Source organism: Lutra lutra, chromosome 12 (genome assembly GCF_902655055.1).
Source record: "Lutra lutra chromosome 12, mLutLut1.2, whole genome shotgun sequence".
NCBI classification, from domain to species: Eukaryota; Metazoa; Chordata; class Mammalia; order Carnivora; family Mustelidae; genus Lutra; species Lutra lutra.
The window spans coordinates 73741667-73759607 of record NC_062289.1 but is presented as its reverse complement, the minus strand read 5'-3'; the positions used below and the strand labels follow the sequence as shown (position 1 = coordinate 73759607).

General features: G+C 41.7%; 1 protein-coding gene across 4 annotated transcripts in view; it reads right to left on the bottom strand.

The window, feature by feature from the left end:
- Nucleotides 1–13012, bottom strand: part of TTC28 (tetratricopeptide repeat domain 28) — a 638777-nt gene extending 625765 nt beyond the window's left edge. For all 4 annotated transcript variants that reach the window (XM_047697785.1, XM_047697786.1, XM_047697787.1 and 1 more), the window contains exon 1: nt 12820–13012. In XM_047697785.1, coding sequence (XP_047553741.1) covers nt 12820–12921 — 102 coding nt within the window. In that variant the 5' untranslated portion in view covers nt 12922–13012. The remainder of the gene's footprint in view (nt 1–12819) is intronic.
- Between the last annotated feature and the right edge of the window lie 4929 nt (nt 13013–17941).

Below are 17941 nucleotides of genomic sequence, written 5' to 3'. Positions count from 1 at the left end.
ATGTGTAATGGTTAATTACAAAATAAAAGGTACTATCCCAACCCAAGTGCTTAGCCTTATTAAATATATATAATCCTCAACATCAAATTACACTAACAAAGTATCAGGAAACTAAGCTTCTAGTCTCAGAGGACAGGTCACCGGGAAAGTCTTATGGAGTTGACAGTTTCCTCTGTTCTACAACTTAGCTCAGTAATCTTATAAGCATATGAAGGTCAATGTCCTTGCATTAAAAACGCTTACACTTACACTTAAAAATGTCACAGGCCTGATTATTACAAAGGAAGTTCAGACATACATAAAGAAATATATAAAGTTCACACATCCCAAAATGTTCATGTGACATTTAATTCACAGAAACTTTCTCATCCCTCTTAATTTCAGGTGTTCTCTACATAAATGTTTAGTGAACATTTTATTTTAGATACTGTAAAGACAGATTCTACAAATCTCAAGTATGTCTCAAAATGTATCTAATTATTACAAAGTATTAATAAATTCTAATATTTCCATCACTCCCAAAAGAAGCCCCATACCCATTAACAGTCATTCCCTACTCCACTCCCCAAGTCCCTGGCAAATACTATTCCACTTACTGGATTTGCCTTTCCTGAATACTTCACATAAATGGAGTCATACAATATGTGATCTTTTGTGACTGGCTTCTTTCACTCAAAATGCTTTCAAGGCTCATCTATATTGTATCATATGTTAATACTTCTTTTTGAATGGCTGAATAATATTCCACTATATGAATATACCACATTTTGTTTATCCATTCAACAGTTAGTTGATACATTTACGGGTTGTTACCACATTGGAGCTATTATGAATAATGCTGCCATGAGCATTCATGTACAAGTTTTTGTGTGGACAATGCTTTCATTTCTCTTGGATATATACATCAGAGTAGAATTACTGTGCCATAAGGCAGGAGCTCCATGTTCAGCATTCTGAAGAAATGTCAAAGTGTCCTCCTAAATGGCTGTACCATTTTACATTCTTACCAGCAATGTATGAGGACTCCAATTTCTCTACACCCTCACCAACACTTATCTCTTTTACTTTTAAGTCATTCTAGTAGGTGTGAAGTGGTTATTTCACTGTGGTTTTCATTTGCATGTTCCAGATGACTAATACCTTTTCATGCATTTATTGGTAATTTGTACAAATTCTTTGAGAAATGTCTATTCAAACACCTTGTCCATTTTTTAATTAGGTTATTTTTTTATCATGAGTTGTAAGAGTTCTTTATATATTCTTGACACAACTCCATTATCAATTCATGATATGCGAATATTTTCTTCCATTATGTGGGATTTCTTCACTTTTTTTTTTTTTTAACAAGGAAGCCATACTGTATAAACTATTTATTAACAGATAAGGCTTACATATTTCTTCTTGGACATACCCACAGGGCAGCCACAGTGGCTCGTGGTCTTGCTGTGCTGGCATGGGACATGAAGCCCCTAGAAGTGACACGGCCCTCTGTGGGTCGAATCTTCTTCATCCTAAGTCTTCATGAAGTTTGTTGTCCAGACCACTGGCCGGGACCTAGCTGTATTTTCTATCCTTCACATAGTTTGGGGGTTTGGAGGGTTTTTTAAAGGTATTTTATCTTATGGAACACCTGGGTGGCTCAGTCGGTTGAGTGTCTGTCTTCAACTCGGGTCATAACCCCAGGGTCTGGGGATCGAGTCCACATGGGGCTCCCTCTGCCTGTTGCTTCCCCTGCTTGTGTGTTCGCGCTGTCTCTCTCTCTACCTCTCTGACAAATAAATAAAATTTTTTTAAAAAATTATTTATACCCCTGGGGCTACATTATATGTTAATTTAAAAATTAAAAAACATTTTTTTAAGATTTTATTTATTTATTTGTCAGAGAGAGAGGGAGAGAGAGCAAGCACAGGCAGACAGAATGGCAGGCAGAGGCAGAGGGAGAAGCAGGCTCCCTGATGAGCAAGGAGCCCGATGTGGGACTCGATCCCAGGACGCTGGGATTATGACCTGAGCCGAAGGCAGCTGCTTAACCAACTGAGCTACCCAGGCGTCCCTTAAAAAACATTTTTAATTAAAAAATTATTTATTTGAGAAAAAGAGTATGAGTGGGGTGAGGGGGATAGTGAGAGGGAGAGAGAGAATCTCAAGCAGGCACCCCACTGAGCATGGAGCCCGACAGGGGGCTTGATCTCAGGACCCTGAGATCATGACCGAAGCTGAAATCAAGAGTCCGAGGTTTAACGGCTGAGCTACTCAGGTGCCCCTTCATTTTGTATATTCCAGAACTAGTCTGGGATCTTATACTGGTATGGATTCTGCATAATGGTAATCACACATTCCACCTCATCCTCAGGGAACTCTCCTGATCCCATGGTGAGGGCAATGTCTGCTTTCCTCAACATCACGTACCTTTGTCCCACACCCTTAACTGCAATGATGGCAAAGGCTGTTTTCCACTGCCCATTGATATTGGTGTTGAGTACTCACAAAATGTGCTGGAATTCTCAGGAATCACTAAAGACAAGGCAGTGGTTCTAAGGGCAGCATGCAGGCCTCCTGTGGAAGACCTCTTTTCACTTTCTTGATGCTGTCCTTTAACACACAAAATTTTAATTAAGTCCAATTTATCTACTTTTTCTCTTGTTACTTGTGTTTTGGGTATTTAAGAAATACCTACCTATGGGGCATCTCGCTGGCTCATTAGGTAGAACATGCAACTCTAGATTTCTGGGTAATGAGTTCAAGCCCCACATCAGGCTCCCTGCTCAATGGGGAGTCTGCTTCTGCCCCTCTCCCTGCTCCATGTCTCTCTTGTTCTTCAATGAATAAAATGTTTAAATAAATTAATTAAATAAAAATCACTGCCTAACCCAAAGTCACAAAGGCTCACTCCTATGTTTTCTAATAAGTGTTTTATTGTTCTTGCTCTTATGTTTGGGTCTTTGACACATTCTGAGTTCATTTTTGTGTATGGTGAGAGATGAGGGTTGAAATTCATTCTTTTGCATGTGGAAATCTAGTTGTCCAGCACCATTTTTTGAGAATAGCATCTTTCCTGCACCAAATGGTCTTCACACCATTGTTGAGAATCAATTGACCATAAATATGAGGGCTTATTTCTGGACTCTCAATTCCATTGATCTATGTTATTCTTATGCCAGTAGGACACCTACGTGATTACTGTAGTTTTTTAGATTTTAAAACTGGGAAGTGTGGGTGCCTGGATGGTGCAGTAGGCTGGGCTGCTGACTATTGGTTTCAGCTCACATCGTGATCTCTGGGTCATGGGATCGAGCCCCGCATCAGGCTCTGTGCTCAGCACAGAATCTACATAAGACTCTCTCTCCCTCTCCCTTTGCTCTTCTTCCCTACTCACACGTGCATGCACTCTCTCTTCCTCAAAATAAATTAATTTTTAAAACAATTTTTTAATTAGAAGTATAACTCCTCTAAATTTGTTGTTCTTTTTCAAGATTGTCTTTGGCTATTCTGGGTACCCTACACTTCCGCATGGATATTAGAATCAGCCTGTAGATTTCTGCAAAAAAGGCACGTGTGATTTTTATAGGGAATCCACTTGATCTGTACACCACTTAGGGAAATATTGCCATCTGAATAAGGTTAAGTCTTCTGGTCCATGAACATGGGATATCAAAACCAGACTTATCCTTAAAAAAAAAAAAAAAAACTAGACTTATTCTTATTTCAAAATTAAATTTCTTAAACTGTTCAGTCCAACCGCTAAAAAAAAATAACCAAAAAAGTACCTGCAACCCCAAAGAACTGAATCCATTCCAGCTTTACTTGATGCTGAAGAGTTCAATCACAAAAGAAAAGTGACCCAGTTACACAGAGATCCCAACAATATTTTTTTTAAAGATTTTATGTATTTATTTATTTGTCAGAGAGAGAGAGAGAGAGAGAAAGCACAAGCAGGCAGAGGCAGAGAGAGAAGCAGGCTCCCTGCTGAGCAAGGAGCCCCACATGGGACTCGATCCCAGGATCCTGGGATCATGACCCAAGCTGAAGGCAGCGGCTTAAGTGACTGAGCCACCCAGGCATCCCCCAACAATATTTTTTAAACTGTCTGCCTTTTAAATCTAACCATTACCTTCTTCTCTCCTACCATTTTCACTTTTTACTTTATTTTTTTTTTTTGAAAGATTTTATTTATTTATTTGACAGGCAGAGATCACAAGTAGGCAGAGAGGCAGGCAGAGAGAAAGGAGAAAGCAGGCTCCCCACCGGGCAGAGAGCCTGATGCCGGGCTCGATCCCAGGATCCTGGGATCATGACCTGAGCCCAAAGCAGAGGCTTTAACCCACTGAGCCACCCAGGCGCCCCTCACTTTTTACTTACTTGGCTGATTACATTCCAATACTTATTGTTCTTTTAGTCTATTCTATCATTACTTTCCCCTTTTCATCTTTCAAAAACTATTTTTTTCTTGTGTGTAATCTGAAAATGAGCACTAATGACTTTCTATATGCATGATTTGGCAAAATATACTATCAAGTTTAATTTGATTTTTCTTTTATGATGACTACCACCACTAAAACAATAATCTTAGTAATTTTCATCTTCATCAAAGTGATATTCTTTATGCAATTCTATAAGTGCAATGACTACTAAAAACAAATTTTTCCACCAATTGCTGACCCAAGTCTATAGTAAGCTGAAACATTACCATGGCAATTTTTGAACTTCCACTATGGCAAACTTAGCCAATGACAGCATGGAAATGCCAAATGTATAGTAATAGAATGGGAAGCCACATAAAATAATACACCTTCCCTTACTCAACAATCAGAACTAACCTATTTTTTTCTCTTGCAAAATAACAATACAAAGTGAGGTTTGCTGTGTTAATTAGATCACCTACTATTTCTTATCAATTCTGTTCTTTATCCACAAAATAGTACACATCCTCATTATAAATCATCAATTAGTTGTCAACTAGAATCTCAACAAATCACATTTCAAGTTGCTGTAAGTTACCTTTACTCTATTAATCATTAAAAATAATGCCAGTCAGGGGCACCTGGCTGACACAGTCAGTAGTGCATGTGACGCTTGATCTCAGGGTCGTGTGTTGAAGCCCCATACTGGGCAGAGAGCTTACTTAATTAAAAAAATAAAATAAAATAATAAATGTTCTTCAGACAGAAATACCCTCCTTTAGAGGCAATATAGCCACAAAATAAAAAAGGGATTTTTGGTAGTGGTCACAATGAGGACAATTAGAGCTATACTATCACACCTATTTCCGTCCCCATTTTTCTTTTTTTTCTTTTTTTTTTTTAAGATTTTATTTATTTATTTGACAGAGATCACAGATAGCCAGAGAGGCAGGCAGAGAGAGAGATGGGAGGAAGCAGGCTCCCCAAGGAGCAGAGAGCCCGATGCCTGGCTCAATCCCAGGACCCTGGGATCATGACCTGAGCCGAAGGCAGAGGCTTTAACCCACTGAGCCACCCAGGCACCCCATCCCCCTTTTTCTGTTCTACTCTCTAGTTACTGTTACTGCCTTATTAATCTCCCAATACCACTTTTGATCTTTAGTAAAAAGGAGTAGTAAGAACACAGTATATAGAACATAGGAAATAACAGTAAGAAAATACTAATGATAAAACAAGCCTTATATTACAGCATTAAATAGACATTACCAATGTATAATCTAGTCAAAATATTAACTTGTATCCATTAAGTCTTCTTTTTTAAGATTTTATTTATTTATTTGACAGAGAGAGGCACAGCAAGAGATGGAACACAAGTAGGGGGAGTAGGAGAGGGAGAAGCAGGCTTCCCATTGAGCAGGGAGCCCGATTTAGGCTCTGGGATCATGACTCTGGGACCATGACCTGAGCCAAAGGCAGATGCTTAACAAATGAGTCACCCAAGTGTCCTTGTGGGGTCTTTTTATATAGCTCCTAGTTTATAGGAAACACAGGAACAAGATAAATGATGATACCACATGAAAGCCACCTGACAAATCCAGATTATAGGATATTCTTCAGGACAACTGTTTTGGGCTCTCCAATGAGTCAGTATCATGAAAAAGGGAATCAGGCAAGACTAAAAGAGACTTACGTGACATTAATTAAGACCTGATCTGGGGCGCCTGGGTGGCTCAGTGGGTTAAAGCCTCTGCCTTCGGCTCGGGTCATGGTCCCAGGATCCTGGGATCGAGCCCCACATCGGGCTCTCTGCTCAGCAGGGAGCCTGCTTCCACCTCTCTCTCTCTTCCTGCCTCTCTGCCTGCTTGTGATCTCTGTCTGTCAAAATAAATAAATAAAATCTTAAAAAAAAAAAAAAAAAAAAAGACCTGATCCTGGATTGATACTGATTTTGACACAGAGCTTTTTTATTTTTTTACATACAGCTTTAAAGAATATTTTGAGACAGAGGTGCCTAGGTGGCTTAGTTGGTTAAGCGTCTGCCTTCAGCTCAGATCATGATCTCAGGGTTCTGGGATCAAGCCCCACATAGCACTAACCCCCTCAGCAAGGAGTTTGCTTCTCCCTTTCCCTCTGCCCCTCCCCACTACTCATATGCTACCTCTTTCTCTAAAATAACTATAATAATAAATAATATAATATAATGTATTATATATTTATATATAATATATTATATATTAATATTATTAATAATTAATATCAATATAATTATCATAATAACATAATATATAAGATATATTGTGATAAATAATATAATTGCTTAATAATTAATAATAAATATTATTAATAATAAATAATTGTATAACTAATATAAATAATTAATAATTCCCCCCCTCTCTGCCAGCCTCTCTGCCTACTGTGATCTCTCTCTCCCTGTCAAATAAATAAATAAATAAATCTTTAAAAAATAAAAATAAAAAATAAAATCTGTAAATTTTATTGTATGCAAATGATATCTAAAGACAATTTTTAAAGACATTTTGTGCATTTTTATCTTGTCTTAGTTAAAATACCTATGTACATCTGTGTATGTGTGTATAAGTATTGTTAGATAAAACGATGCCCAGAAGAAGTTCCAGGAAGATATGTATTAAGGTATTAATAGTAGTCATCCCCATATTGATAATGTTATGGGGTGAGTTTTTTAAATAAAATGTGTATGTGCAGTTTTCATAATAAAAGGGTGTTGTTGTTTTTTTAAGATTTTATCTATTTGTCAGAGAGAGAGCACCAGCAGGCAGAGGGAATGGCAGGCAGAGGGAGAAGCAGGCTCCTCACTGAGCAAGGAGCCTGAGGCAGGGCTTGATCCCAGGACCCTAGGATCAAGACCTGAGCACAAAGCAGACGCTTAACCAAATGAGTCACCCAGCGCCCCTAAAAGGGGTTTTTTAAACAAAGATCAACTTTGATTTAAAATTTTCTTATAGACCTATCAGTGAGTTATCAATCTGTGGGATTGTGGGTTACAAAACTAATTATATTTGTGAGTTTGAGGGTAAGTTTTTAATGTCAAAATAATATTTACAAGGTAAACAATTATTTTCCTTGGATCACAGTGAATATACATTCAATGAATACGTTATATTCCAAGTATCAAATTTGGATTATACTGAGTCTCTGGTTTCTTCCCATATAAAACAGCAATCTACTCTGGCTACTAAAGAAACACCACAATAAGAGTAAAATATTGAGGGGCGCCTGGGTGGCTCAGTGGGTTAAGCCGCTGCCTTCGGCTCAGGTCATGATCTCAGAGTCCTGGGATGGAGCCCCGCATCGGGCTCTCTGCTCAGCAGGGAGCCTGCTTCCTCCTCTCTCTCTGCCTGCCTCTCTGCCTACTTGTGATCTCTGTCAAATAAATAAATAATTTTAAAAATTAAAAAAAAAAAGATGGTCTTAAAAAGAAAGAGTAAAATATTAAGCTTAAACATCAGGTTTTGGCTCTAACAGAGTTTCTTTTTAAAAGCAATCATTCAAAATAAATAAGAATTATAACTAGCAAATTCAATGGAAAAAGTATTGCTTCTGCTTTTGACTAGTTAATAAAAGAACAGCACATTAATAAGAATTATGGGGTAAAAACAAACAGCTTTGAGTTACATTTTTTTTTTAATTTATTTATTTGAGGGGAGGGTACAGCAGAGGGAGAGAGACAGTCTCCAGCAGACTCCACATTGAGTGTGGAGCCTAACATGGGGCTCAATCTCAGGACCCTGAGATCATGACCTGAGCCAAAATCAAGAGTCAGATGCTTAACTGAGTGAACCCTTCAGGCACCCCCACAGTTCTATTATTTTTAGTAATACTTATGAATGCACTGTCAAATGCCCTATAGAGTAACCTGGATTTAGCGGGCTTTTACAATACATTCGTGTGGTGTAAGAGACTTTCACTGTTTCTCAAGCTCTCACAGGGATGTCTTAGATCACAGAAAAGTAATGGATACAGGAAGAGGTTTGAGGTTTTTGCTTGTGGCTTTTCTTTGTGGGTTTTGGGTTTGAGGGAGGGTGGATTTGTCTCTGCTTTAAGGTTTGTTTGTTTGTGGGGTTTTTTGGTTTTGTTTGTTTGGATTTGGTGTTTTGTTTGCTTTTTATTTTCTGGTCTGCTTTTAAATGGAGTTATTTAGTAAAAGAAGAGAAACAACAAATATCAAATCCCCACCACATGTAAGGCGTTGTTCTTAATATCTATCAACATTTTCTTTAACAATTCTTTGGGATGGATATTACTGTCCCATTATACATACAAGAACACTGAGATGCATAACAGTTAAGAATTGTCAAAACTCGGGACGCCTGGGTGGCTCAGTTGGTTGGACGACTGCCTTCAGCTCAGGTCATGATCCTGGAGTCCCGGGATCGAGTCCCGATCGGGCTCCCAGCTCCACGGGGAGTCTGCTTCTCTCTCTGACCTTCTCCTCGCTCATGCTCTCTCTCACTGTCTCTCTCTCAAATAAATAAATAAAATCTTTAAAAGAAAAAAAAAAAATTGTCAAAACTCATACAACTAATAAGTAGCAGAGCCAAAACCTAGAAACTTGAACAGACTACCACTAAATGATGAGATTAAAAGATTCATCCAAAACTCAACTATATTTCTTCCACAGACTAGCAATGAACTAGTGATAAATAATGGCAATATGAAATTTTTAAAAACAGTTCCTTGTAGAATAGCATCACATAAAATAAGATACTTAGGAATAAATTCTTGAAAGAAGTGCAAGCCTTGGACCTGAAAACTCCAAACACCACTGAAAGGACAGATTGAACACACTCTCTATAAAAATCCAGCTAATTTTTGGCAAAAACTTAAAATCTGATCCTAAAATCCATATGTAAGGGACTGAAAAAAGCCAAAACACCTTGGGGAAAAAAAAAAAGCTACAGGACTTATATTTAATTTCAAAACCTATTACAGAGCTACTATAATCAAATACTGTAGTACTGGCATAAGGATAGACAAGAGGATAGAATTAAGAGTCCAAAAATAAAACCTAACATATAGTCAGCTGGGTTTCAAGAGGGTACAAAGACCATTCAATGGGACACAAACAATCCTTTCAATATATACTGCTGGGACAACTGGATTACCACATGCAAAAGAATGAATTGGGTCATAACTTTACACCACATACAAAAATTAACTCAAAATGGATCAACAACCTAAATATACGGGCTAAAAACAGAAAATTCTTAAAAGAAAGCATAGGGATAAATCTTTATGACCTTGGACTTCACAATGGATTCTTAGCCATGACACCAAAAGCATGAACAACAAAAGAAAAAACAGATAAACTGGACATCATCACAAAACTTTTTTTTTTGAAACAGACATTATCAAAAAAGTTTCAAAAGACATCATAGAGGAGAAATTAGTTGTAAATCATATATCTGACTAGGTTTTAGTATCCAGAATATTTTAAATAACTCCTACAACTCAATATAAGACAGATAACCCAGTTAAAAAATGGACCTAAAATACAGGCAAAGGATTTTAATACACATTTCACCAAAGAAGATACACAAATGGCCAATAAGCACCAAAAATATCCCCAACATCATTTGTCATCAGGGAAATGTAAATCAAAATTGCAATGAGATACCATTTTATACCTACTAGGATGGCTAAAGTTAAAAAAAAAAAAGACAATAACTTAAAAAAAAAAAGTATTGGCAAGGATGTAGAGAAACTGGAACCCTCATACTTTGTTCGTAGGCATGTAAAACAATGTAGTACCTTAGGAACAGTCTGTCAGCTCCACAAGAGATTAAAAAAGTTACCATATGACCCAACAATTAGGATGTGCCCAAGAAAAATTAAAACATATGTCCATACTAAAACTTATACATAAATGTTCATAGAAGCATTATTCATAATAACCAAAAAGTGGGAAAAAAAAAACCCCTACATGTCTATCAAGAAATAAATGGATACACAAGTGGCACCTGGGCGGCTCAGTCAGTTAAGCATCTGACTGCAGCTCAGGTTATGATCTCGGGGTCCTAGGGTTAAGCCCTGTGTTGGACTCCTCACTCAGCGGTGAGGGGAGAGAGGGTTCTTCTTGTCCCTCTGCCCCTCCCCCTGCTCCTATTCCATCTCTCTCTCTCTCTCTCTCAAATAAATAAATAAATACTTTCTTAAAAATGGATAAACAAATGTGGTATATCCATTCAATGGAATATTACCCAGTAATAAAAAGGAATGAAGTCCTTATACATGCTACAACATGGATGAGCCTTACAAAATCACTGAGCTAAGTGAAAGAAGCCAGACTACATACTGTAAGATAACAACACGTGAAACATCCAGAATAGTAAAATTTGTAGAGACAAAGTAGGCATTACCAGCAGCTGGGATAAAGGTGAACAAGGAATGCTAATGTGTATGTTATTTCTTTGAAATATGATGAAAATGCTCTAAAAGCAGATAATGGTAATGTTGGAATATAGTGAGTATTCACTATAAACCATGAAATTGTACACTGAAACAGGTGATTTTATGGTAGGTGAACAAAACTAGGTTTGTTTTGTTTTCTTTTTTAAGACACTTAAAAAAAGACAGCGATGGAAATGTAACATACTGCATTGTGACTATAGTTAATACTGAATGGTCTATTTGAAAGTTGTTAAGAGTAGATCTTGAAAGTTTTCATCATGAGAAATTCTAACTATGCATGATGAGAGATGTTAACTAGACTTATTGCAGTGATCATTTTGCAATACATACAAATACGAAGTCATTATGTCCTAGACCTGAAACTAATGTTGTATATCAATTGTATCCCAACAAAAAGAATTTTTTAAAAATCCACAAAAATATCCATATAAACTGCAAAAATGACACACCTAATAAAACATCTAATTCTTCCATTTTTCTTCAGATCCAATCCCAACTTCTAAAGTCTTGTCTTTCTATATATTTACATTTTTTCCAGTCAAAAAAAGAGAAATGAAATCAACTACTGAAATTCAAAAAAACATGAAAAAACAGCCCCTGAAATATCAAATAACTTTCAAACAATTCTATTTTAGCACTGACTCTGAGCTAAACATAAATCTCAATTTCAAAATATTACATAAAAACTACAAATACTCAAGTCTAAGCAAATTGCCAACTTTTCTGAATAAACAGTAATTCAGATTTGCTTTGATAAAACATAAATATTTACCTGTCTCAAAGGAACAAAATCCTATAAGCCTAGTGTTCCCAAATGATGAAAAGAAAGAAGCATGCATTTTTTATTCAGATTTTGTTTTAGAATTAATTTTAACCTAGCTAGGGTATACATGGTTGATGGTTTATACTAAGCAACGTGTACTCTGATTTTGCCTAGAACATACTGAAAACATGGCAATATAAACAGTCACAGACGTTAAGTTGGGACCAGAGAAAAATCACATTTTACAGTAAATCCGACAGAGATACTAATCTCAAAAGCTCCTGAAAATGTCTCAAGAGCTTCTATTTTGGAAACCATCTAAGTTATTCAGTCTTCCTACAAATACTGAATGACCATCTACCATGTGCCAAGCCCTGCGCCTGCTACCAGGATGCCATGGTGAGCTCTAAACAGAACAGGTCCCCCATCGCTGGAACCTTACTCTAAAATAGTGCCTTTCGAATCTGCCTGATCATAACAACTTGAGAGTTTGTTAAAAATTCAAAACTGTTCCTCTGCCTTGGAGAGTCTGAGTCTGTGGCCCTGGGAAGAACTGTGACGCCAGTATTTTTTATAGAGCTACAGATTATTCCTATGCCTGGGCAGTTTTGGGAGCCAAATCCTCAGGGCCATCCCATCTCATCCTCTGAGAGCCACACCTCCAAAGTCCATTTTGCTCAGCATCCTTCACCCTGACCGATACCCCAAAGACACTGCGAAGTTGGGGTGGATGTCAAGCATTCCAAAATCACTCTGTGCTGAGCCAAAGCCAGATTTGATTCCTTCCACGGACCGACAGATTACTCCTTTTGATTCCACCTGGGGCTGTCTGCACCTGAGTCTCTGAAAGCAGTACCGACACCTGTCTCCAAGCGGCTGCCATCTACCTCTCCCGTGGGTCCAGAGCGGGGGAGTCGCCGCCCCGCGGAGGCGAAGGCAACAGATGAGACATGGTGCGCATTAGGCGCCTACTGTATACCGCCCCCCCACGCGCGCGCGCGCGTACACACACTCTATCCGAAACCGAGCCGGGCAGGCGGCAGACTGAATCCCGCCGCTGAGCGGCGCGAGGCCGGACAGCTCGAACCCGGACTGTGAGGCGGGTTCCGTCTCGCGGACGCTCGTCAGCCGCCGAGGCCCGGCCCGGCTCGCACCGACGGAGTTTCACAAAGAAAGTCTCCCGGCCCGCGCCCCTCACGCACTCACCGGCGCCGGCGCCGGCGGCGACTCTGGCTCCCGCCGCCTACGATTCCGTGCCGGGGTCGCCCCCGGGGTTGGCTCGGGCGCCGGCGGCGGCGACTGCTCCATCCCCGCGGGGCCCGGGCCGCGTCCGCCTCGAGCTAACGGTCCCGCCAGCTAGGCGCGCGCGCCGGCTCCGCGCGCCATGTTCCCGCCGTACCGCGCGCCGCCGCGGCAACCCACAGCACCCCCCCACAACCGCGCACGCGCGCACTCGCCGCACCAGCGCCCCGCGCGCCTCCGCGGGTCCCCCCAACCGCGCAAGCGCGCACTCGCCGCGCCCCTTCCCCGCGCGCCCCGCCTCGCGCCCTCCAGAGCCGGCCGCTGTTCCCGGCGTCGCGCCCACCCCCTCCGCACTCGTCCGGCCTAACTGGAGCGCTCGCCGTTCTGGACTTGGCGCCGCCGCCTGCCGCACTGCGGACGACCCCCGGGCAGGCCCCTGGCACCTTCCCCGCGTTGCCCCCTATTCTTCACAGGTCACTCCAGCCTTGCGGCGAAGGTCTAAGCCAGGAGATAATTACCCCCAAGAAGTGCTGGGGGAAGAACGCTGCTAAGGTGATGAGATCCCCGTGAAGAAAGTGTGCAAGCACGTGCGCAGGAGTGAGTGGCACAGTGAATGCCCATGTCCCTGGGACAGCCAGACTCAGGGGAGAACCTGAGTTCGAGTACCACATCTCCACTAACCTTTGCGTGATTAAGGTCAGGTCTCTGGGAGCCTGTCTCTCCTTAATCAGGAAGGCTGATAACTAAGGGATGTTGGGAGGACTCAAGGAAACAAGCCGGATGGTGTCAGCACAGCTCCTAATGCTCACTGAGTATTCACTGAGTATCAATGACAAGACCAAATAAGTTTTCTGTACTGGTTAAAACCAAGGGCTCTAAAGAGGGGAAATCTCAGTTTGAGCCTGGCCTCCACCTCTTGCAAACTGGGAAACCCTTAACAGGTCACTTGACCAAAGCAGAGTGCCTTGATTTCTAAGTCAGCAAACCGCAGAGGGGCAGAAATACCTCACAGGGTTGAGGTGAGCCTTCAGAGATGTATGTCCCTTGAGCACGCCTGGCAGCACCAGGCTTTCCAGGCTCCACTGTATAATTCGGGCCCTTTCCTTCCAAGACTCCTAAAAGTTTAATGAAAGGGGCTCTGCTCCCAAACTCTGTGGTATAATTAGCTGGGAGGGTTCACTCAACCTTGGGGCTGGAAGGACTGTTACTTCCCACATCTTCGCTTTCCATTCTCTGCCCCAAACCTCTCTGAAAACCCTGAAGTTGGCAGAAAAACAGCAGCAGCAAATGTTTTTCCCTACTAGAAAAAAAAAGAAAAAAATCTCCAAGGGTCTCTCGGAGTTTGTAACTGTTTGAATTTATTAATTTGACCTTTTCCAGGTACTAGTGACAATAATAATAATTCAACCTGGAGTAAAAAAAAAAAAAAAAGGAACAAATTGAAAAGTCTCAGGACGGTAGCTCCTTCAGGCATAGCTGGATCCAGGCGCTCAGTGACCTGTAGCTTGGTCTTTTTCACCTCCACTTCCCTTTCTGATGACTTCTCATACAGCACTCTTCAGCATCCTAGGCGGCACCCAACTCATACCTGACCAGGAAAAAAGGAGCTGTTTGCCAATAATTCCAGCCAGTCTCAGGGCTGACTTTCATTGCAATTATTTAAGTCCCTACTTGAGCCAATCACAGCAAAATTGGCCAAACCTGGCTATACTGAGCACCTCTAGGAAGCGGATGGGGTCCAGGGTGAGTGGGAGGAGAGAGAGAGATATTCCCCAGAAAAATAACGATGCAGTCATCTACAAGAAGCATCAGCTGAGGACAGGCACAAATCAAAGGTGCCCACTGCACCATTATCCAGGCATGCAGTAGGTCAACCATGGAACAACATGCCTGTTTCTGCAGAAGGGAGTGGCAGTTTCTTCAGGCACTGGGAAGTACCCCCTCACCTCTGCTCCCACCATCCACTCAGTCCTGGCATTTCCCAAATGTTAGGTCAAAGGCATCTCAATTATCCGCCCATCTTGTGTGTGCCCACACCCCCCAGAAACTGAACAGATTATATTACATCCCTGCTCAAGAATTTTCCATGGCTCCCTCCAGCTACTTTTGTGGTCCTCCCACCTTTAAGGATGGAAGCCAACATTGATAGATCCCTTATCCCATGCCAGGCACTTTAAAAGACCTTCCCCCATTCAATCCTCACAAACACCACATGAGGCTGGTATTCTTACGCACCCACTTTACAGATAAGGACATAAAAGCTCGGCAATTTCAAAGCCAAAGTCAGGAAGCGCAGAGAGCTCAGATTGGCACAATATTGTTTTTACCACCAATATTGCCATCCCAGCTCCATTTGCTCGTGTTTCAAAGTCCTGGGCCCACCTCCAGGTAGGAGGCCAATGGGAAGAGCTCCACCAGGGAAGGAACCCCTTGGTACCCCCCCCTTCAGCTTCCATAGTTGAGAGGGCAGGCAGACATTTAGTTTTACCATCTCCCCCTTCCCACCTTAACTTCATGGGATAAGGAAAAAGAATGGCCTCAAAAGAGAACTGGAGTGAGGTCAGGAAGAAGTGGATGCTGGGTCGCTCCAAATAAGCAGTGACATCTTATTGATGAGTATGTTCGTTTCCTATGGCCTCTATAACAAATTACCACAAACTGGGTGGCTTAACATAAATTTGTTCTTATATAATTTTATAGTTCAGAAGTCTGAAATCATTTCCACTAGTGAAAGTCAAGGTGTAAAGGACTGGTCCCTTCAGGAGAGACTCTGTGGGGAGAACCCATTTCCTTGTCTTCTTTCAGCTTCTCATGGCCACCTGTATCCCTTGGCTTGTGGCCCCTTCCTCCCTCTTCAAAGCAGCGCACTCCATTCTCTTCTAACTCTAACTCCTTCTGTGTGTGTCCCTCTCAGAAAACATTGTGATGACACACCCGCCCCAGAAACATTCTGGGACCCACCCAGAAAAGACAGGATAATTTTCCTATCACAGGATCCTTAACTCAAATCATATCTACAAAGTCTCTTTTGCCACGTAAAGGAACATATTCATATTCTGGGGATGAGGATGAGGTCATCTTTGGGAGCCATTAGTCTGTCTACTATGGTCGGAATAATCAGAGGGAGCAAACATAAAGTGCTCTGGAAACAGAGAAGGGCTGGCTGGCTCTGCCCCAAGAGGGGAAAAATGCCCTAAGAAACCACAGCCTTCACATTAAATATTCAAATGAGCTAAAAACCCATCTAACTTGGCAATCTCCACCTCACTCTTTTAAATATGCAAACCACTTAAATCCCAATCTAGTCCCTACAACCCCCAGCCACACACACCAGGCCCGCCAAGCCTCAGAATGCTTGCACACCCTTCTAATGGAAATTGCCAACCACCACCCAACTGCCCACGGCAACAGCTGTGTGCCCCAAGGCCCTGGTTGGCTCATCAGTGGCATCAGAACCAAGGCATTCAACTCATGGCAAGACCAGTTAGCTACAATGTGGCCCACTATCAACCAGCCAAAGATAAAAAAAGAAGCAAAATCAGTGGGTCAGAAAGAGACAAGAGGAACCAAGCATTATAACTGCCTGGGCTCCAGATGGATGCCAGGCCCAGACATCTGTAACCTTGAAACAAATCCCCTTTCTCATGAAGTGATCCGAATGAGCTTCTGTTCCTTGCCACCAAGGTGTCCCAACTTACACATATCGTGGGGCTGGCTGTACCCTCTTATAATAATTGAACACACCGCATTCAGGATTTAAATATCGGTCTCTTTTGAGTTTTGTCAATGTGAGCCAGCAATCCTGAGTCTGACTGTGTATGAACCTGAGAAGATGAGGAATATTAAGAGTCAGAAAGACCTGGGTTGGGTGCTACCTCTGCCACTTATTGTGTGACACTGACCAAGTCAATTTACTCCTTCCTCCTGGGCTCCTCACCTACAACAGCAGGGCAGTCAGAGGACTTATACCACAGCATCACTGTGAGAACTGGACAAGACCAGCCAAGGGAAGGGCTTTTTTTTTTTTTTTTTTTTTTTTTTTTTTTTTAAAGATTTTATTTATTTATTTGACAGAGAGAGATCACAAGCAGGCAGAGAGGCAGGTAGAGAGAGAGGAGGAAGCAGGCTCCCTGCCGAGCAGAGAGCCCGATGCGGGCCTCGATCCCAGGACCCTGAGATCATGACCTGAGCCGAAGGCAGCGGCTTAACCCACTGAGCCACCCAGGCGCCCCAGGGAAGGGCTTTATACAGGGTCTCCCTGGTCACTGTTGGCTCAACAAGAAATGCCCACATGCCTCATTTGCATTTCCAAAATCCAAACAGCTTTGAAACCTGAGAGTCATCCATAACTCCTTTGACAGGACAGAAGTGACCTGAACTGACACGAGGCACATATTGTCTTCTCTCTTTTAACTCTTTTATTGTATTTGCTGTAAGAGTATTTACAGTGCTTAGTTAGAGTACTCTATTGGCTGTACAAATAACAGAGTCGATGTGCCATGGAGCCTTCTTAAAACCAGGAAAATTTTGGGGCACCTGGGTGGCTCAGTGGGTTAAACCTCTGCCTTCAGCTCAGGTCATGATCCCAGGGTCCTGGGATCGAGCCCCATATCAGGCTCTCTGCTCAGCAGGGAGCCTGCTTCCCCCTAGCTCTCTCTGTGCTGCTCTGCCTACTTGTGATCTCTCTCTCTCTGTGTCAAAGAAATAAATAAAATCTTTAAAAAAAAAAAAAAAAAAAAAAACAGGAAAATTTCGTATTTGACAACTTTTTTGGTCCGACGGTTTCAGCGACAATGGACCTGTATCTTTATGCAGGTGAGGATGAGAATTTAAAACTGGTCTGTGATATACGGTACCAAGGTACCTCTCATCTCATTAGGACTTTGGTGACCAGCCAGCCTCTACAAACTCCACCCCAACCTGCAGCTTTCTAACAACCAAATGCAGTTTGCCCAGGATGAGACCAGGGCTACCCACCTGGTTCCAGCCAACGCAGAATGCCAGACAAAAAGCACGAAACTGCAAATACACAAAAAAGGCATGCCACCAAAGAGCCCATCATCAAGCAAAAAGCACAAAGCCCAGG